The sequence below is a fragment of the Polypterus senegalus genome, chromosome 5, assembly GCF_016835505.1.
Source record: "Polypterus senegalus isolate Bchr_013 chromosome 5, ASM1683550v1, whole genome shotgun sequence".
Lineage (NCBI taxonomy): Eukaryota > Metazoa > Chordata > Cladistia > Polypteriformes > Polypteridae > Polypterus > Polypterus senegalus.
In genome coordinates, this window is record NC_053158.1 from 166,119,622 (window position 1) to 166,143,025 (window position 23,404).

At 36.7% G+C, this 23,404-nt stretch overlaps 1 protein-coding gene across 12 annotated transcripts in view; it reads left to right on the plus strand.

Moving 5' to 3' along the window:
* dip2ca (disco-interacting protein 2 homolog Ca) overlaps positions 1-23,404 on the plus strand; it is a 537,137-nt gene that overhangs the window by 265,685 nt on the left and 248,048 nt on the right. For all 12 annotated transcript variants that reach the window (XM_039753594.1, XM_039753583.1, XM_039753587.1 and 9 more), the window contains exon 3: positions 10,122-10,232. In XM_039753594.1, the coding sequence (XP_039609528.1) occupies positions 10,122-10,232 (111 nt within the window). The remainder of the gene's footprint in view (positions 1-10,121; positions 10,233-23,404) is intronic.

Sequence of the window (23,404 nt, forward strand, 5' to 3'; positions counted from 1 at the left end):
GGCGCCATCTTAAAAAGTGTACACATTTTTTATCTCATGATAAATGTTTTCGCTTCACATAGAAAACCTTTTAGTGTGTTTTTTTTCCCTTCAGTTTTGTCATGGATTCCATTTTAGCCCATTGTCTCTGTGATAAAAACCTATGTTGATGAAATGATATTTCCTAGATGATGATCCTGAAATATATTGCCTTGCTGTTTCAGAGAGTTTGGCTGGATAGTGACTACTATTCCACTCTCGATTTGGACACCATAGGCTGTGATTTGGTCGTAGGTTCTTATTAGGAAATAAAAAGTTTTAGCAAATGATTATTTTTTTTAACTGAAGATTTCCTTACGATCGTGACATAGTGATGTTCCAGAGTATGTGTGCTGGCAAATATCTATGATGGTCCACTGAGCAATGCTGGCAAGTGCTTTTCCGTACCTTAAAATTATTCTTTGATTATCCTGCAGAACAAGAAAGTAAGTTCAGTACCAAAGTTGGTGTAACTCAGACTCTCCTTTATATCCTGCTATAATAGCTCATGGAAAGCAGAGGAAAAAAATTCCAAAGATTTATATCACACTAAGTGTATTAAGACTTTGCTTCTCCTGTCTATTACATTGTCCTACACTGTGACATTCATTTGTGTTAGCTACGCCTGCAACAATATGGGCTCAAATGGAAAAAAACGAGAAAAGAGTTGAGGCCAAGCACAACACACTTCACATACTGAGTGCCCCTGCACTCTGCCGTCCACAGTGATTACACTGCAGAAGTAAAGCTTATGTATAGATGTTTGTAATGAAATCATTAGGAGTGGCTTCTGTAATAATGCTTGCACGATTTTTTTTTTCTGCAAAAAAAGTGGTTTTGGATGAAGTGACAAGTGTCTAATTAGCCAAAAGCAAAACTAAACAGAATGCATTAATATCTTTTAAACCCCTTTCCAGTAAACAAACTAATACACACAACTGTCTATTCCGCCTGCCGTTCAAGCACATCACTTCACATTAATGGCTGTGTTACTGCATAGGGAAAAAACCTGTGAAAGAAAAGAATGATAGACACAGAAAATATTCAGCTGTTTAGCCTTCATTTGGTGTGCCTTGTATCACTGTATAAATTCTTTTCCCTTAATGGATGTTGAGGTTTAAGCGGTTTGTAGTATACTTTTGTTCCTCGAAATCCCCTGGTTTACATACTGCCTTCACGTACTGTTTTGTATTTATAGGCAGATTTTGATAGTCCTCTATAGATGGGAGTATGGCATCCTGCCTGCTGACTCCTTTTCCACAGTACCACATAAGCCGAATGGCATGGTGACACAATTGTTTGTGTGTAGTAGCAACATTAGTGAAGCTGGATATGGTGCTGTGATGTCTGCCAAATGACATTGTATTTGAACAGAGCTGGAGAGGTTCTGAGCTTCTCTTGTCTTTATAGAGACTGCAATTTATGTGGAAGACCAAGTTCCCTGTGGTACATGTTGCGGGAGAGGTAATGGAAGTGTGACGTCTGTGGTTGGACTGAATAAATGAGCTTTGGCCCAAAACTTAACTAAAATTAGCATCTTGCACTGATTTGTCCATCTTCTTTGCCTCTAGGCATGTTGTGTAAGATCAGATTGGGTGATCCACATTGCCCACAATAAACTCCATCATGCACATGGATAACTGTGCTGATTTGACACAGATGAGTCTGCTCCCAAATAATGTAAGATGTAAAATAGAAAAGATGAGTTAACATTGCTGGGACCACGCAGAGAGATGTGTTAAACGGTAAAACAAAAGTGTAGCTCCCAGCCAGTGGGGCATGATACTGTGTGTACTACCACTGGTGAAAATAAGATGATAGATGATTGTGCTGTTGTCTGGTCATCACAGATCCACTTCCAGCTCAGTTTATTGACTCCACGGAGCTGGCACAGCACCTGATATGTCCTGCTTTCCGTTTTCTCCAGTTTTATAGACAACCTTTGCCCTGTTGTGGCAGAGGTTTTAATTTACCATAGTTTTTTGAATTAGAGGCCAATTGTTGCTGTCAATGTAACATTTCATCTAGTTAGATGTTTATACGTTGTTATAAGATACTTTACTAAAAATAAACACACAAAGGGAATTGGTACCTCTCGGCACACAGCATCTTTCTCCAACTTCTTAATTATTCAAATGTGATTAAAGTGCACATTGCAGACTTTTAAGGTATTTGCATACCTTTCAGTCACAGCATGTCAAAATTACAACACTTTTATACATGCCTCCCCCCCACCCAGGTATAAGACAAAGGGTTATTTCAGATTCCTGGAGGGGAAAAGTGAGTTGGAGGAGAGGTTTTCACAAATCCACAATTTAAAAAGCACTTTGATTTTAATATTTTAGGCATTTTTTTAATGTCATGGCTTATTCTTTATGATTTTTACAGTAGTTTATAAAATATTCGATACAATTGAGTTGTAAAGTTATCAGCCAATCATTCAAATAACTTATTTTTGCTATTTTAACTTAAAATAATTCTTCAATTTTGTATGTAGAGATTTCCATTCATATGTGGCCAAAATCTCAGACTTTCCAAGGAAATATTACATCAGTAGAGCAATCAAAAATCTACAGAATGTGAAGTAGGCTGAGAAAAATAAGTACAAGTATAACAAAAGGCCACCTGACCACTTCTGTTTTTCTTAGCTCTTATAAGCACACCCAGTATAAAAAGATCTATGGTTACAACTGCAAATGTAAAGGGAAAGGCTGTCCAAAATATAGGAGATTATTTAGAGCGATTCCCGAGAGGGAGTGCAGTGAGGGTGTACACCTGATGAGCCCAGGATTAGGGCGAAATACGTGTCGCGTACTCTTATATATATATATATACTGTATAATAAATACTTAAGGATACACGTAACCAATGTAACAATGCTAAAATTGTTAAGATGTGCCCAGAATGTTTTTGCATCAAACAGTCGCATTCTAGAATGGTAAAAATGAATATCAGTAAGCAATGTACAGGTTGAATTTCCCTAATCTGAAATACCAGCACCAGAAATCTTTCAGATTTTGGAGTATTTACATATATAGTACATAATGAGATATCTAGGGAACACTTGATCCAAGTGGGGAAAAACAGCTAACCCATCTAAATGATGACTCACACGTATAACAATTTATATCACTGGGCCATTGTTATAATGTGCATTGATATTATAAACAAACTAAACCTGAAAATTGATGAATATGATTTATAGAGTGTATTTTAGTTCATTTTTAAGTGGGCCAATTGCTGTGTATTAGCTCTGAAGAACTTTTTTGTTTTTTTTTGTCAGTTTATATCGGCTACCTGTTGTCACTCCTCAGGGAACTGGCCGACGGGTCAGGAATATCTCAGCGAAGCTTCATTCCATCATGCCAGCTGTGCTGAAAGATATAAACAGAGCAACAAATCTCCTACATTCAGTTTTCATATGGTGTGGGTGTACATGCATAAAACATAACGTGTTTAACAACATAAAAAGTCAAGTTGCAGCAGTTTCTGGTTTTCCTAACCTACCTAGAGCAAGTTACTGAACTCATATTGCAATAAGGGCACCTATTGAGAATGATTTTGTTAACCATAAGCAATGACGTTTTATTAACACGCAAGTCAACTGCAAATGTAATGGTACTGCACAGCATCTTTGAGCATACAGTATGTGTTATTGTGCTGCTTCACTGGGGAGGGAGGAGCCATGCCCACCAACTCGGGCGCGACAACACAGAAAGAACGGCGTCATTTATATTCGTCTGTCGTAGAGGCCTCATGTACCTCCGAGCCACCTTGACTGTTCATAGAGGCATGTTTCTCGCGGAGGTGAGTCGCCATATGCAGCGTGTAAAACGCTTTGCGAGGGGTATCCCATGGGATCCTTAAAACAATCCTTTACAACTGAGGTTAAAACACAATGAAGTAAGCAGTCTTTAAAAACCAAGTTTTCGGTTACGACGCATGACCGCGTGCACCATAGCAAACTGTTTTACATGCTACATACAGCAATTCGCATCCATGACAAACATGCGTCTTCTTCACTCACAGACAATTATATGTTGCTCTCTCCAGAGTTCCATCTTTTCATTCAATTTCTGTTGTATCCTCAAACCCTCCCTTTTTAGACATCTGTGTCTTTCCAGAAGTGTTCAACCATCAATAAATAATTACGCGGAGTTTGTTATGCCGCAGGTTCACTATTGTGTTGTATTTTGCTCTCTCCAGAGTTCCATCTTTTCATTCACTTACTGTTGTATTCTCACACCAACCCCTTTTAGACGACCGTGTCTTTCCAGAAGTGTTTAGCATTCAATACATAATTATGCATGAGATTGAGCGTGTGTCTACCCAGCGCAGAGAGGCATGGGTAAGCCGTTGAACCCCATTCCGTGGAATTCCCACTAATTGCGACTCACACGCTCCCACTGGTTGCGTCTCTACCCTTTGTGCACATCCCCCTCCCACCTCGCTACTACCGTGGTCGGGTGTCTTGGTGGATTATATTTAGAAAAGCAGCCAACGACTCAAGTGACGAGTTGGAGGTGGGCACATGAGCGGGCAGTACATACTGAACGAGAATTCAGCAGACTAGCATGACGGAGGGAGCTGAATGGACGTCCTTCTCCTCTCCTCCCGTTCCACACTCCGCGGCGTGCACCCCCATCCCTCCGTCTGGCAAGAGAAGGCACGATTGCGGTCCACTAGTTTTCAATCACAGACGATTGTGTGTTGGTTCGTTCCGTGCATTGTTACAATGTTGCTTTTCTTGCATTACCGATTTTTCAAATGTTAATTTTCTTCCTATGTTTAAAAATCATTAAAAAACCGGCCTGATTATGCGGCGTATGGTACGCCGCGGGTTGGCTAGTATGTACAGTAAATAAACCATAAACAAAGTTTTACAAGGGTTTCTGTGTTAAACATTTAGTTGAACTCTATGTTAATTAACAGTCTTTACATGGCAATGTATATTTCTTTTTACAAATTTTAGAGAAATTGGTTTTTCATATAATTTCCATGTAATTGTAAGCAGCTTGATTTTTTTCAGAATATTCTAATCATTACAAATCGTGTCAAGTTGTCTTTGCCATCTCTGGGATTCTTATCTGATTTAAAGGCTTGAACTCATATATAACGTCAGGGCTTTCTTCTTGAAATGTGTTTTATTTGTTAAATTGTTTGGTACGGACCATTGATTGGCCATGCTTCACGACAAACCAAAATTACCGGTACTTCAAAACAAATAAGTGTGCACAAAAGTAACACTTACAATGGGTGGGAATACTAATCAGGTCATTTTGATGTTAACTTTCCATATCAAATTTAAATTACTGATTACTGGGAGGAGAGACATTATTTAATTTTTGTGTCCAAAATTAAGAAATGTGAGCATACCCATACGCTTGTGAACCTTAAAGGTAATATTGGTCAACGTAAGCTACAAGTAATTGTGTTTATTAAAAAAAAAAAAAACAGAAACAGATTTTTGTTTCCGTCTCTTCTAGTTTAATTTCAGTTTTGAGTATTTCAGTTTAGTTTTAGTTTTTCACTTTTTTTAATTCACTTTAATTTCATATAATAAAACTTATACACTTTGTGTTGTTTTTAAGTACAGAATTCTTGGGCACTAATAAGTACAGAGACCAATACTCAAAATCCAAACAAAAATATTTTCATGAAAACTGGAAGAAGGTCAAAACAAAAGTCTAGTGATCCCAAAGTGCACATGCAGTGCTTGAACAACGCCACCATCCAAAAAGTACTTTTTGTTTCCCTCTGCCTGTCATTTGGTAGTTGAATAATAAGTGTTATGTAGCAACAAACAGATGAGAGGGATGGGACAAAAGAATTGCCATTCCTGATATTCATATATCATGGATTATTGCAGGAGTGATCAAAATATCTTGAATCTGTACTCAAAGTGACATTCAGTGGTGCTGATTTTTGAATTTGGCAGATTTGTTTGTAGCAAGTAAATAACACCTAGTGTTATGGTTTATAGTGTTTGTTTCTTGTCCCAGAACCAAGTGAATATAGATGCCAAAAACCATAAAATCAAAGTATCATACTCTATTTGAGCTTCTAACCCATTGCATTCTCTTCTAGTTAATGTGTGCCAGGAACAGTCCTGGCCACAAAGAAAATATTGCAGAATTTCTTTGCTGCAGGATGTCACTTTAAGATGACCCAAGGTCTGGCTAGATTCTAACATCTATGACAGAAGAAAATGTTGCCACTGAGTAGCAAATTGTAATGGAGAAAAGGAGTATGACAGAATATGAAACAGCAGACACTATAGTGATTAGTTATGGGTTGGCTGAATCCCTGAATCTGATGTTCCAAGGAAAAATAATGAGCTAAATTATCTGGACTGAGAGAGAAACTTGAAAAGCATTTTAAAACTAACAATGAAAGCTGGACTACCTATCACACTGACACAAAGTCTATACAGCCATCAACACATTGAAAACATGGGGATTCTCAGAAGAAATTCAAAGTCCTAATCAGTGTCTGTAAGATCCTTTGGGGTGATTGGTTATAATGCTGTGGGTGTGGCCCATTGATTATGTGCCTCAGAAGACGTAAATACCACAACAATAGTATGCTAATTTGCTGTGGTTTTTGCAGCAGCTAATCAGAGAAGAGTGGCAAGTAAAGCTATCAGGCATCTCCCTTCTGCGACATGGCAATTCCTTCACACAACACAGACTGCAAGAAATGTTTGTAAAACCTTGTTTGAAGAGCTGCTATACCCACCCTGTTCTGCCAATGAGGCCCCTGTTTAACTATCAACTGTTTAAAAATCTAAAGAGGCACTTACATGAGGTGCATAATGCTCATAATATTGATGTCAAATGAATTCACAAGTAAGATAAAATATTTTACTGAGTGGTACAGAAAAGCCATTGAACTTTATAACAATTACATTAGTGCTCCTACAGATGATGATGAAAAAGGTGACTTTTATTATCATTTTTTTTTCTTAACAGGTTAGGCTCATATACTAAGTTTACTGTTAAGAGGGCTTTCATACATTTGGGTCACTGGGTGACTCTGGATTTATATATTGGAAATGTAAAGAGGTAGAATAATGAGCATTTATCTACAAATCCAATACACTTGGTCCATTTTTCATAAAAATAAGTAGTACACAAAACAAACCAAAAGCTTGTTGTGCACTTGTCCATGGGTGCGCAATGCAAATAATGTTTTATTTAAATGCTTATGTAGGCATTGGCACCCCTTTAAGTGGAGATGCGACTATGCTACAGAATTTTACATTTGGACATGAGATGATTGTGAAGTGTGATCACTTTATAGTCAGCTTCATTTAGCCTTACAGAATTTTTTTTTCCCCTCTCTTGCTGTCTTATAAAACTTCAGAGTTTACTTACCGGACTTGTTAGGAAAGTGCAGGTAGCGAACGGAGAGTTGGCGATGGATTTCAGCATCAGCATGTTTGACAGTCTTCACCAGTGAAAAGCAAACTGGCTAGTGACGGGTGGATCTGAGGTGCCGGTGCATGACTGGCTTTGCAGACAAAGGTGTTTGAACGGAGACGTGCGCACCTTTTCAGACACGTGACCCAGGCAGGAAGCGGCTTCACTGCAGAATCGCATAGCGCGTCTCGGATGGTATAAAAGCCGTCAGCGCATGCCTGAAGGGGGCGGTTATTTGTGTCAATTAAATGTGAATTGGGGTTTCTGGTGTCCAATTTCGTGAACAATCTAGTATCTGGAAAATTGTTCATAACTGGTACAGATAAAGACTGTCTTGACGCATGGGCACGATGGGCAGTTGCCTGGGGCCCCATGCTAATCTATGTATGTTGTGACTTGCTGAGTGGTTGTGTAGGTAGAGGTCCCAGTGTACTGCTTTGCCCGGGGGCCTATAATGCTGTTAAGACGGGCCTGGTACAGACACTGTGTTTTATATGCTGAGCATTTAAGCTGCAAGGACCTCTTAGTATGAGGTGAGCCGTTTGTCTTTGTAGATAATCAGGGAGGGGGAAGCCTTATAAACTGGGGCTGCGTTCATTTTTAAGAGTTCCTGAAAGCATAGTGACCATATTACACTTTTGATTATTACTTGTTTTGGTGTAATGTGTAGTAATTTATATATTTATATATAAATGTATGTATATGTGTGTTTGTGTGTGTGTGTGTATGTGTGTGTATATATATATATATATATATATTGTGGGAGATGGCTGGCTGTTCATCCCGGCCAATACCGCCAGATGGAGCCCTCCCTGTTGCATGGAAGTGCCCCAAAGACCAGCAGGGAATCCTGGACAATGGAGTTTCTATTCCCAACCCTGATGGATACCATGGGGCCCACCAGAGGGCACTGCAGGGAGGCTCAAGGACTTGCATGTGCACTATAACCCGGAAGTACATCTTAGTCAAGGCGACAGAGGGAATGATGTACTTCCAGGGTGAAGAAATAATAGGAGATCACATGGACTGGGCATTGGAAACACTTCCGGGTCAGGGAATATAAAAGGACTGTGGGAGCTCCCAGACAGTGAGCTGAGCTGGGAGGAAGGGTGGCAATGCATCTGGGAGTGGAGGATTGTATTGGTTATTGATGGTATTGGTTATTGTATGAGTAGTGTGGAGTGGAGGGTGCTTGGTGCACGTAATTATTATTATAAAAATAATAGTTATTGGACTTTTACCTGGTGTTTGGCGTGGTACCTGAGGATTCAAGGGAGCAATAGCGCCTCCTACTATTACTATATATATATATTATAATATGTGTGTGTATCTATATATATATATTTATATAATATATGGGTGTGTACACAGGTGTGGCAGAAAAGTAATGAGACTGGCAACACTGCAAACGATCTGGCAACGTTGCGCTGTTGTCCTTGATAGAGCACGTGTATCAGTACCCTCCCATAGCTCAGTGCGAGTTTCAACTCCTTCCGTTAACTACGTGATTTTTGTGACTGCTACTAGTGAAGTTGTGTTTTTAGTTGTGCGTCACGCAAAATGGAACAGCGGAATTTGGAGCAACGTTGTGCCATTAAATTTTGTGTTAAGCTTGGAGAATTTTTATAAAGACGTCCTTGAAAGGCTCAGAAAAGGGTCATTCGCGTGAGACCAGACATTGCAGACAAATGGATGCTCCATCATGACAACGCCCCATGTCACACTGCCCTCTCCATAACAGAATTTTTAACCTCAAAAGGCATTCCTGTGGTTCCCCAGCCCCCTTATTCACCTGACCTCAGTCCGTGTGACTTTTTCCTTTTTCCTAAACTGAAAATGTCCTCAATGGGCGTCATTTCGGGACTTTAGAAAACATCCAAAAGAGTGTAACGAACATACTGAAGACCATACCGGTTGAAGACTTCCAGCGCTGCTACCAACAGTGGGAACAACGTCTCCATCGGTGTGTAACTGCCCAAGGGAACTACTTTGAAGGGGATAACATTGATGTTTGAAAAAAATAAAAACTTTGGTAAATAAAAAATCAGTCTCATTACTTTTCTGCCACACCTTGGTATATGTATGTATATGTGTGTATATATATATATATATATATATATATATATATATATATATATATATATATATATATATATATATATATATGTACAGTATATATATTTATCCATCCATCCATTATCCAACCCGCTATATCCTAACACTGGACTAATACACCAATTACTATTAAAGATTTAAAATATAGGAATGAATCAAGGCATTAACTACTTTGGGAGTAAGAGATGTTACATTCATTTGAACTGATACAGCTGATCGTGTTGCGTGTAGTTGGAAGTTCTCAAGAGGATGTGCCCTCCTCATGAGTAGAAAATCCTTAGGTATCATTGAACTTTAAAACTGTTAAAGAATTACAACCAGAAATGTGTGGTTATATTTTACACTTACAGTATTGTCAGTTTTAGGAAGCAAAAGCCTATGTGAAGTTGTTGAAATCTAATTTCACTTATTAGTTAAAGTGTTTCGTATAGAGGTTTTTGAATTTTATTCTTGAACTGCTAGTAATGCTACTGCAATCCTTTGATCACTTTGACATATTGTTTTTCTTTACACCAAAGCTGGATTAACGCTTAGATTTTGCTAATCTCTCCTTCTTGTTGTGTACAGGGGTGGAGCCATCACTGCCTCAAGAACGCCGAACTCCAGTCACCCCTTCCTCCTCTTCCAGATACCACCGCCGCCGGTCATCAGGCTCACGGGATGAGCGGTACAGATCAGGTATGCACATCTTATTTGTTCTTTGTCCTTCTATTATTGTATTGTTTGATCATATTAACCCATCTTGTCACCACTTATTCTGCAGGTACACTGTATGCCCTTAAAACGCTCTCTGAAAAATATCTGGTTTATGGTTAAAATATATTTAAATCTTTTACAGTTTTGCAGACTATACTTTACAGTGCCTGAAATAAGCCATTGTACAAATGCAATGGCACCTTTTTGTTTTATTTACCAGCTTGCTCTCTACTAACTTGAATGGTCTCTGAAAACCGCTCAGTGTGAAGTGGGGAGTGTTGATGTCTGATCTGCTTTGCAGACATGGCATCTGTTGGAACCGAAAAGGCGGTTTTGAGCCTAAGCTATTTGTCTGATTTGACTGGGTCTGTCATTATAGTCATTCTCACACACATAAACTGAAATATACTGCTTTTGTAATTAAGCTGCCCAATGGATGATTTTTTTTATGGGCTAAGTGTACTTCTAAGTAAAATAGATGCCATATTTTGCTGGAATCTTTACTTTCTGTTGAAGTCCTCAAACAGCTGTTTGATTAAAACATTTTAACTGAATTGCAATATAAAAAGAACAAATTGCTGATAAACACTGCAAGAAATCATTGTATGATAATTAACTTGTCCTTTAATGAAAATACGCAAAGTACCAACATGGAAATAAGCAAATTGAGTACAACAACCAATAAGAAATACTTATTCATTAATAGAAAATAATTTGAAATAAATTAAATGTATCTTAAAAGAAGCAGCTTGATTACAATGTTTGATGAATTTACAACTGTTTTTAACCTAATGTTAATGATGATTATTAAGCAGCTGTGAGGCATAGATTAATAGTTTAATAGATTTGAATCATTAAATGAATACAAGGAAACAAAACTTAAGGAGATATTTTCAGATATTAGTATGGAAGACTATAATAATTGTAATGAAGAGGACGATTGCTATATTATCTGAGAAAAATAAAGGCCTAGTTATTGATAATTATGAGGGACTAAAAATATCACGCATGGAGAAAAATGAAACAGCAAATCATTAATTTCTACCAGCCCTTTTAACTAAACTGGGTTTAATATCTTATTCAAGTAAAAATACATGAACAGTGCAGTTGGGGTTTTTTATCAGCTTGCATCCATCCATTTAGTGTAACCTCTTGCATTGATATTTGCTGTATTGTTCGAAAAAGTAAAACAAACACTGCTGGATTTCTCAAAGTCTCAAGGGGTATGTATGAGAGCAGCAGACCGTCAGTAAAAGTTCTGAAATTGCCTCTTCATTAAGAGATTTTTTGCCAGGAATGCAGTCATCCAAAAGGCTTTTTCAGGGCTTAGAGGGAGAAGCTCTGTGGTAGTACAATTTTCACCAAATAATGCCATTTCTCTTTTGGGTTTTAGCTGGGACTTTTAGCCTAATAAATTCCAGACTTCCTAAAGACTTGAAAGTTAATAAGTGCTTGAACAGAAAATAAGTGCTTAGTGGTGTTATTTTGGTAATGTACAGTAATAAAAGGATCTATCTGACTGTAGTTTACTTTCCTAGGTTCAAACACAAATTAATTGAATGTTGAACTACATTACCTAGGAAAAATGATACCTATTTTAAAAGGAACATACAGAACAGCAAAATATCATTACTTTGTTATATAGTTGATGCATTTTGGAAGTGAGCAAGAAACTGAGATTAAGCAATTTGAGACAAATGGACTGGAAACCAAATTGGGCTACTGCTTCAGTGTCAATTTCAGTTGTTAGCATGTGCTTGTGAAGAACATAGGGAATGGCTGTTGTATTAAATCAGTAGAACCATTCACCTGTAGGGTGATGTAGGGTATAGTATGTGTATAAATTAATAGACGGACTCAATTTTCTTTATAAAAAAGATCACTTGTTTCTCCCACAGAAAACTTTCATTGTTGTAGACTGAAAAGAAAAGGAGCTTGCTGGTGATGAATGCCACTGTGTCAGTGTTTTTCTTGTTGCAGACCCCAGAGTTACAAGAGATGCCTCCATATCTGTAGCTTTAAACTTTAGAGGTCTTTATCACCTTCCTGAGAATTGTATGGTGGATCTGTACAGCTCTTCAGGACCTCCTCTCATCCAACAGTATGCTGTCTACCTGCCTGAGACTGCTGAAGGTTCAGGTCTTAATACATAGAATTTTGTATCCCCTTCCAGTTTTTTGAGTTTCAGCTAATCATCTTTGAAGATGGTCTGTAATCTACTTTGGTCAATCCATCTTGTGCTTCAGTAGATTTGACTTAAGAAGAGATGGAAATCAGAATTGTCGGGATATTTTTTCTTTTCATAGAGGAAGGCACGGTACCAGAAAACATCATTGACCATGGAATTAAAAAAAACAAAACACTTGCCGTCAACTTTGTTAAGAACGCCTGCTCATTAATGCAATTAGCATGCTGTACTTCTCCAAACAGCACTTCAAAATATATATGTAGCATGTAGACATAGTCAAGAGGTTTATTTCTTGTTAGAGCAAACTTTAGAATGGGCAAAAAGCATGGACTTTGACCTTCACATGATTATTGGTGTCGGAAATGCTGGTTCTAGTTTCTCAGAAACCGCTACCCTTCAGGGATTTTCATGCACTGCAGTTTCCGAGAGTTAACCGAGAATGGAACAATACATACACATCCAGCTACCTGCCATCCTGTAGGTAAAGACACCTTGTTAATGACAATAGGTTGGAGGAGTATGACCAGACTTGTTCTCGCTTGCAGGAATGCCACAGATACTCAGACACACAGTGTTGTGTTTAAGAATATTTTTCAGTGTATAAAACTATAAAGCAGATGACCTACAGCTAGAAGAGGCCTCACTGGGATCCACTTCTGTCAGATAATAATATGGCTTTTGATCACGAAAGCTAGGTGAATTAAGATTAAAATGTCACCTGATCGGTTGAATCAGAATTTCTGCTGCGACCTTCAGATAGTACCCATGGATCCATCTTTATTTATGTCAATAATACCAGATACTGGTGGTGGTGGTGAAATGATCTGTAAAACATTTTCTTGGCACTCTTTAGGCCTCTCAATAACAGTTGAACTTCAAATGCCATAGTGTGCCATGTACCTCTTTTTATGTTCATCTTGGTTGAAATTGACATTTTCAGCAAGATAATTTACAATGTCACAGTATATGCATTATCTATAGCGTCTTTCACGATCTAGACAGTGACCTTATTTTACTCCAGTGGGCTGCATGATACTCAGAAGTCAGTCCAGTAGAGCATCTTAGGGATGAAGTGGAAGAGGAGGTGTGCAGCGTGTGTGTATGGCCAAAAAATCTGCCGGAACTCTGTAGTGCTATCAAGTGAGCTTGGACCAGAATCCCTAAGTACTGCTACCAGCACCATGGATGATTTCATGTCTCAAAGAATTCAGCCTTTTCTCTAGGAATAAGGAATTCTAGATAGATGAGTATTGAGTGTATCTTTAATAATGGTGGCACATACCTGTTATGTCAATGTAGAGATGGGATTTTAGGCTAGGAAAGAGACATTATTTTGTGACGATATTAAATGTGGCAATGCAGGCTTTATATGGTCAACTAGTAAAGCTATTGTTCTATTTCAGCAGGGTCTCTTTCCTGACTAAAGTGTGTTGTTTGTTTATTTAATCCTTTTTTGAGCTTATTTTGCATATTGTGTTATTAATTATGGTTTTGTTCTTTCTAGGTTTTAAAAGGTGTGTTGTTTATTAATTTTTTAGGAGTTTTGTACTTTGTTCATATTATATGTATTAGTTTGATTTCTTTTCTGCCCTGTCCCCTTTATGTAGAGGGGTGGGCTACCTGATATTGTAGCTGAGAGACTGACCCTGCAGTTTAAATGGAGAACTTCAGCATTACTTTGTTTTTGATTCCTGTGGTTGTTTTTGTAAATCTTGTTGCTTTTTTGGATGTCCTAGCTTTTGAGCCCCTCATTCCTTCAAAATATTGTTTTTGGTCTATGATTTTTTCTTTGCTCTTTTTTGGAATTGTAAATAAATTTGTTAAATATAAAGGAACCTTTTTGTTGTTTTTCCTAGACAGAGGTTCCTTTCCTCTAGTTGAGGAGATTTGATGTTAAGGAAGACTTTAAAAAGTCTTTGCCCCATTTCTGGGCCTAAGTATTTTGGAAGCCTTCTATTTTAGTTGAGAGCTCAGTGGGTCCAGATCTGTGAAGAGGCAGCTCCTGGTTTTGTGGGATTTTGATTCCTGCATACTGTCTTGATTTTTAAAAGTTGGAATCCATAGCAACTATCACTGTGTCTATCCATGTATCTTTCTTTGAAACACTGGCTGTTGTTTAGTGGCCTGGGGCCTCATGTATAAACGCACGTGCGTACGCACAAAAATGTTGCTTAAGAACGTTTCCACGCTCAAATTGTGATGTTTAAACGTAAACTTGCCGTAAAGCCACGCACATTTCCATGGTACCTCATATTCTGTCGTACGCAAGTTCTCTGCTCGGTTTTGCAGACTGGTTGCACCCAGCATCAAAGCAGTGCTACTGTTCTTGTGTGGTTATCCTTTCTTTTTTTGATTCACATCCCTAATGCGGCTTAATAAATACACTTAAATAATCCGCATATTGTTTATTATTACGCTGACCAGGATTTATGTAGTGGAAGAACGTGGAAGTTGGTGTATGCACAGATTTATGCATCTGGATTTTTTGTGCGTAAGCACATTTCCGCTTTTGTTCCGTACGCCATGTTATAGTGTGAATTCTATGCACAGTGTTATGCATGAGGCCGCTGGTGTTCATATATAGATGGCTAATTTGGTAAATTTTGAAATAAATTATAATGCTTTTTCAGTGAAACATTATGTAGTGGGTGTATTCTATGTTACATGTACACACACAGATGCTATGCAGTGAGTTATAATCATTTATTCATCATTTGGAAGTAATTTAAATACTGGAAATAGTGGAAAGTAATAAGTACCCCATTAGTACTGACATTTGTAGTATGTAACATTATTTTTTTTTATAAGGTAAGACTATTCAATATATTATAAGCATAAATATATAACTATGTAGATTCATCATTTGTAGCACTTCTAGTGAATATGGTTGTACTGTATATGATGTTGTAGTGTTCATTCAGATCATTTAACTATAGATTGTTAAGAAGACAGTACACTTTACTTGCTATTTTAAAAAAGCACAACTTAACTTTTAATTATGGTTTATTATTTAACTAAACTTTACAGCACTACATTTTATATACTTGCATATAAAATCTTATATTTTGCATTTGAACCTTATAAAACAAAATGGTTAAAAGGAACATAGTTTAATTTACTCTGTCCAAAAAGAGAGAACGGAAAAAATAAAAATTACTACAATATTCCAGCTATTTAAATTATTTGCAAGGGAACATGCTGTACTATTAGTTTAATTTACTTTGCACACTAATCATGTACTGAAAACATGACAGAAGATACTGTAATGAATATTCAGTTAAATGAGTCAAGTTAAAGTGTTGCAGCCTGCTGTTGCATTTGTTACGTATAATGTCAAACCTAATTTAATTACAATGATTTTAGTGAAATAACTTGGTATAAGCTCATCCTCACATGTGCTTTTCACACTTCAGTGATGTGTAAATAAAATAGACAGAGTTTTATGAAAATCCAAGCAGGAGGCAGTTGAAAGTTTATATGCACTTTCTTATAATTATGTAAATACATGGCTTTAAGATGAGCATTCTGGGAAGACCTAATACCATATTATGTAGAGCAGAAAGACTACTAATCATGATTCTTCTAAAGTTCAAGAAGATGAAACTGTAAACAAAGAAATAATTTTTCTAGTAAGTTTATGAAAAATCATTGCCCTGTCGCTGTCTTTTCTCGTCCAGAATCAATAAAGAGAGCACATTTATGAGTAGGGGGAGCTGCAATCTGTGGTTGTACTCATAAGACCACGAGATACATAAAGAGAGGAGGAAATGTATTATGATATGGGCATGTAATCTGCCACTCCCTTACCATCATGTGCAGTATGGCCGAATATGTCATTCAGCTGGGCACTATTTTGTATTCCAGATTATCCTTTGACCCTGTGTTCGGATTCAGCGGGTTGGAAAATGGATGGATGGATGGATTATCCTAACTAAGATACCACATAATTGGGACAGTCGTTAAGCATACAGGTTCTGTAATATTGGTGTCCAGAAGAATTTGCAGTTAACTTTTCATTGAATGATCCACATAAAACTAATAAAATATGCATATTCCTTTTGGGATAATAGACTTCTTCATTATTTATGAATATCCAGCAGAACATCATTACTAACCTCTTCCTGCTTACATTTTTGAAAAAGACAGTCAGTCTTTGCTGCTGACACTGCCATGCAGAGTCTATTAGACACCGTGTACCTTTTTTGCAAATAGGTCAGATATCTACATGTGGGGTGCAATTCAAGTAAAACAAAATAAATAAATAGTGACCTAGGTTTTTGTCAGTGTTGAAGGGTAGTTATAAATGGTTGCATGTTAGGATTTCAGCAGGACCCTAAAGGGGAAAAAAAGGCAAACAATGCAGTTGGTACATCAGGCCTACAGTACAAGAAAGGTATACAGCTCTTGTGCAGCATACAGATATAAATGTAAACTAACTGCGTCAGTTACGTAATAAATAATACCTGAAGGCACAGTGCACCCCTCACTATTGTACAGGTGACTTAAAGTCTTGGCTCGAAGGTCACACACACAGGAAATTATGAAAGCATGAGAAAAAGTAGTCAGTTTTCTTCCATCCTCTTGCATTCCATTATAGGTAAAATTTTTATTCTGTCTTGACAAAAACCTTACTGATTTTATTCATGATTTTCTTAGTGTGATAATGTTTTAAGTTTTTGGGAGGAGTATTTTATGGTAAAATAGTAATTTAAGTGAAAAAAAATCATACGCTTGTAGCACAGATTCTATTTTTTGGTATTAAAAGTGCAATTTGATTAGAATAATTGAGATGTAAGGGAACTGAAAATAAAACCATTAAGTCAGACTTTGTCTACCCTGCATTCTCTAAATGATGGATAGTTGGAAGTTTCAGGCCCATGCTGTTTGTTCATGATGTACTGCAGAAAAGTCACATGTACCCATGCAAAACTAAAATGCAACATTCCATGAACAGTTAAAACTAAAAGACATTTTTTTAAAAAAGTATAATATTTACCCTCATATGTGTGTTTGTATAAAAAAACATTTTGGATGCAGTTGCGGAATGAAGTAACTCTGACAGCAAGTTCTAGTTGCAGTTCAGAAGTGAACAGATTTTGTGCATACATTAAAGCCCTTAAAAATGTAATAAATGAGGACAAAGGCTAAAATATGAAAATCCAGCCCAAAAATCTCTTAATCACCCCTGAAAATACTTAGTCAGAAATTAACAGAAGTTAAAAACTAAAAGAAATAAGGATCTGTGAGAGGATGAGAAAAGCATTATAAAAAACACTGAAAAGCACTAAATTCTGATTAAATAAACGTTTTTGATAAATCCTAAAAATTAGAAAAATAATGATAGGGAGTGCCTCGCAGTTAGGAGACCCGGGCTCACTTCCCGGGTCCTCCCTGCGTGGAGATTGCATGTTCTCCCCGTGTCTGCATGGGTTTCCTCCGGATACTCCGGTTTCCTCCCACAGTCCAAAGACATGCAGGTTAGGTGCATTGGTGATTGTAAATTGTCCCTTGTGTGTGCTTGGTGTGTGTGTGTGTGTGTGTGTGCGCACCCTGCAGTGGGCTGGCACCCTGCCTGGGGTTTGTTTCCTGCCTTGCACCCTGTGTTGGCTGGGATTGGCAGACCTCAGCAGACCCCCGTGACACTGTAGTTAGGATATAGTGGGTTGGATAATGGATGGATGGATGGATGATAGAGAGTCGCATTTTGAATTGAAGACAGGACTCCTGAGCAGCAAATGAAGGGGTAAAGCAGGTCTTCAATTAAAAAACATCAATCCCATGAGGCTTTATATTTACTGTTTATGATGTTGTGGAAATTTAAACAAGTTGTTAATTACATTGTACATACTAAATTGTAAATCCTGAAAAAATAATATATACATTGACCCTCAGTGTTCCATGCAACTTGTCATTTATCTTGTCTGCTGCCTTTATACGATATAAATTCATTTAATTACATATACATACATTATTTAAATACATGTGTGTGTGTATATATATATATACTGTATATATAATTACTACATGCAGGAAACTGATGAATAGGTATGTAAATATATGCACTTAATAAGTAATACTGATAGTGCTGGCATTCGTAAACAAAAGAAGCAAGAGCTGGGTTAATGAAAATGAAAATCAGATTTCCACCTGGAATGTATTGATATAATTCAAAACTGCAACAGTGCATCAACAAGAGGTGGTATGAATGCCCAAAGGGACAGAATCCTTTTCTTTTGAGGACTTTAATCAATCAATACTGAAGAAATTAGGTTTTTCAACTATATTTTTACAGCTTAATTTTATTTTGATTCTTTTTGTTTCAATATACACATCCTTGTTCAATACTTAATCACCTTTATAACCTTTAAGTTTGGACATTCCTGCACCAATTGCTACATTGCAGATATCTTTGTCTAATTTTGTATACCTGTAAATAACTGGTGTGTTTAAATTGTAAACCTAACCTGACCTGGACCCAGCATAATTATGTTGAGGGTGGTAAGTAATTCCTAAAGTGGCTGTCAGGCAGCTGGCAGAATGCTCAATTCAACATTATTTTGGAATGCCCTGTAATATGTAGTAGTTTACATATAAATAGTGCTTATTTGTATGCTTTTGCTCTAGGTATAGAATGAGCAAAATCATACTGCAAAATGTATTGCTTCATTCATATTTTCTGAACTCATTTCCCATTTAGGATCTTGGGCAAAACCAGGTTCAGGGTAGAAAAGTAATCCTGGACATTACAAAATACATTTACTTGCTCATACAAGGGTTTTTTAGACAACATTTGGCATTTGAGAGAAAGCTGATATATACACTGAAAACAATTTACATTGACACAAGAAGAATGTGCAAACTCCACATAGACCATTCCTAGATAGCATTTGAACCTAGGATTCTGGAGGTTTGACATAGCAGATTCTACAGTGCTAACCTGCTCAGTAAAAGAAAAAAAGAACAAATAGGAAGAAATGAGTGAACAAAGCTGTGGTAGACAAATCAATCAAACGATGAAAAAACATAAAATATGTGCCAGTAGAAATACCACAAAATGATTTGATAAATGACTGAAAATTATGTAGTTCTTTTTATTGCAATGGTGATGTCATTTAAAATATGTGTCATCACATTACACTTAAGATGGGAGCTGGTACAAAACACAAAAAATATGGCAGTTCTATAGTATTTTATATATATATATATATATGTGCATGTAATGTATATTGTGTATATTTAGAGTGATATGAGTGAAGCATTTGCAGAGGCTTATTACCTTCAACACAATTATTATAGTTGTAGTTAAAAAATAGGAACAATGACACTTTAATTCTGTGGGTTAGCTTCAAAGTGTGCTATTTTGTTTACTGGAGACGTGGTAGTCCTAATCAGTCTTGATGAATGGAATATTCTTCGTATAACCAGAACAACCAATTTAAACAACACATATCCCTGTTGTTTTATAACATTGTATAGCCTTCTTTAGTAGCGTGTGACTGAGAGGTAGGACTACTGTTCAAAAAAGAAGCCTGGTTTATATAGCTACTGTAGTTACATAGCAGTGGTTTATGGTGATCAGTAGCCCTATGTCTTGGGACTTAGAGAGTAAACAATGTGACAACTCGCATCAGAATATATTATACCCTGAATGCAAACTTCCATCCAAAATCTTATTTTTTTTTATTTATATTCATGTAATTTTTAATATTTTAATGTCTATAGCTTCTTAGTGAATATGGATTATAGATTGTCCAAGAATTTATTTTGTCTCATTTAACTGGATGGGCCACCGTTTGTATTTTTTGCTTTTTGTATATACAGTTGATAGGTGTTTTTCCTCTGTTTATTCTTTACTTCAAGGCTTGTGTATAGAAAGGGAATTGGTACTCTTATAAAATGTAGGAAAGAATAACCTTTAGGTTCCCTTGTTTAAATTGGCTAATTCCAGAGACAAGTGCTATCCACTTTTGACTATAGTTTAACAATTCAAAAATACACACTAGTGGTACCTACTTTGGCCTAACTTCTGAGCTCTTAAACCTTTAACACTAGAATTACCAAAGCCTACAAAAAAACTTGTAAATCCGTCCCACCTTAAATCCCTTCGCACCTCTCCATCAGTGTCTTTTGTCCTGTAAATGTGTCGATAAGCAGTAAGCACCCTATAATCACATCCCCCCCACCACCGCACAGTTTTCTCAGCTCAAGTCTGTTTACCTGCATGTAAGTTGCTTAGAATTGTATAGAGTGAGAAGTCAAGCAAAATGACACCTTTTATAAATACTATATCGTTATTTGGAACACATGCATTTCATGTGTGTTCCGTGTCTGCAACAATATATGTAAACACATCGTTAAAACAGAAAAGTTTTTCATGTTTTAGTAATTATTGACAAAATGCAGACATGAAGTGTATAATCTGTGAAGCCTGAAGTCCATATATCAAATAAACACTTTCACAAAAGGTACAAATATAACAGAACAAGTGTGCTTCTATTCAAGAATATAACTGCAGAAAAAGAACCCGCGTAGGGTGCAACATTGACACCCTTTTGATACGACACAGTCTAGTGTGAGTTTCATGGCGCCTCTGTTTTTATCGTTTTTTTCTCGCTGTCTCTGTAATTTTCTGGGCTGTTTCTGAGAAGGCTTTTTTTCCTGACCTCTAATATTCTGGGTTAATAATACCACTTTTCAGTTCTCTTTCTGCCTCTTGCTTTGTTCTCCACAGAGGTGTCTTTTTGGGTCATGTATGACTGGGTCTGGCATCCTCGAGTTGCCCAAATGTTCCCACACTATAAAACCAGTGTTCTCTGTTTTCGGCAGTGTGGTTCTGTCATGGAGATTACTTTGGGATTTTAAGCTGCTCTGTATTATCTTTTTGCCACCCTTCCTTCTGAGAACGTTTGACTACCCAGACACCAATCCACACCTTCTCTGCCGCATAATACAGAGAAAAACAGAATACATTTTTAAATTGAAATTTAGAAATGTACGTTTTAATCATACTGCTTTAGAATGCAGGGATTTACATAACTTGATTCATTATTCCACCATTCTTTGTGTAATTTTAAATAAATGACCTGAACCTAGCTAACAATTTTTTCTTTTCTAAACTGTGCTCAGCCTGATATTTTCAATAAACTTATAATTTGACCTGCAGCTATCGCTCTTCTCTGAGCATCTGACCTGTTGCATTTTAAACTGGCACCAATATAGGCTGTTCTTTTTATTGGCCCTCTTATGCTGCTAGTAACTGACTCATCCTCATTGCAGTTAGTTCCTTTATAGAAATAAGTAAAAGATAATTTTCTGTTTTTCTAGAACTCCAAAATTCACATTACAGTTATGATGAAACCTTATATTTTCAATTTGTTTGCTTCTTTCATTGATTTTCTTAATTTACATTAATATAAATGTAAAATAAAGTTTTGAATCAGATTACATGGGCATTGTTTTGGTGATGTGTTTCTGACTATCGTATGACATATGGAACCATCTAATGTGAAACTGTTAAGACTGGCAGAGATATTATTCTGAGTCATTTATTTATTAAATCAAAAATAAATATGCATATCAGCATGAGTTCTAAAAAAAAAATACATACCAATGTGTGTTGTTTTAACACACTACAGCATTTTTGTAGTAGAAAAGAGTAGCCGGGGGTAATTTATTTTCAAAGTCTGTCTTTCCAAACAATTACACTTCATTCTCTCTTAACATACTGTAAAATGGTAAATAAACCTTTGCATGCAGTAAATAGGATTTCTATAGGAATGGTCTGATTTTTATACAAAGAGATTTTTAAAGATTTTAAAGTTGTGAGTTGATAATAATTAGCTGAAAATTAAGGCCAGACAGATACTAATCATAAATAAAGTGTGATTATTTATTTATTTCTTTTAGAATGGTAAATATTTGAAGTATATACAGTCTGTTCTAGCACCTGTGTGATGTGCTGTCTGTGCTGTGGTATTGTCTGTGGGTTACACGCAGTGTGTGACAAAGGCTTCAAGCCACAACATGTAGATTTATTTCTGTTTCAAAGTCTTACTTTTTTGAGCCTTAATTTTGTTAGTATAAATATAAAATCAAAACTTGTGCCAACAATTTGTTTTCTGCCTAGTAAATACTGATCTGCTTTGTTTGTTTTCCCTGCACTGTTTAATTTTTACAACATACCTGAACCTGTAATGCAAGGCTAAATTGTGAAGATAATCTTAATAGTTGCACTCAATGTTTTGGTACTTTTTCTTAGCAAACTGCACTGTTTAAAGTTTTAATACGTTTTTGTTTGGGGATGAAAATTAAAAAAATGAATTTGTCGGTATCTTTGTATGTTTTGCTTTTGGTGAACCTCTCCAATTCCTTTAAAATATAGGTTTTACAAATGTATCCCGTTCATTAAAATATTAGGTCCCCTATCACCTTTTCCCACGGTGTGCCAGTTTAGTGTCTTCAGCCATTCATCATCATATTTACCCTTTAGGCCCTCAAATATCCGACATGTTGTTTTTTTCTGAACTCTTTCTAGAGCTTCGGTATCCTTCCTATAATGTGGTGACCAGAACTGCACACAGTCCTCCAGGTAAGGTCTCACCAGTGCATTATACAGCTTGTGCATCATCTCCTCTTATTCATACTCAGATGGATCCAAAAAAACTCCACCACACATATCCACGGTGTTTGCTGACAGTTTTCGGACCACTATTTTTGTTCATCATACATGCATGTGTCTTTATGGCAATGTAGTTCTGTACACAATGGGCAGTTGAACAGGGACTAGTGACTAGAGTGTCCACCCAAATAGTCAAGGAATTAACAAACCGGGTTTATTTTACTCTTGCATGATATTGCTTTATTTTCAGAACAAAGGAGGCTGCATGTAATAGAATTACCAAAACCTTTACTTTAAAGTGCAAATTGGTTAAAGTTTTTTTTTTTTACATAATAGCTTGGCAGTCTA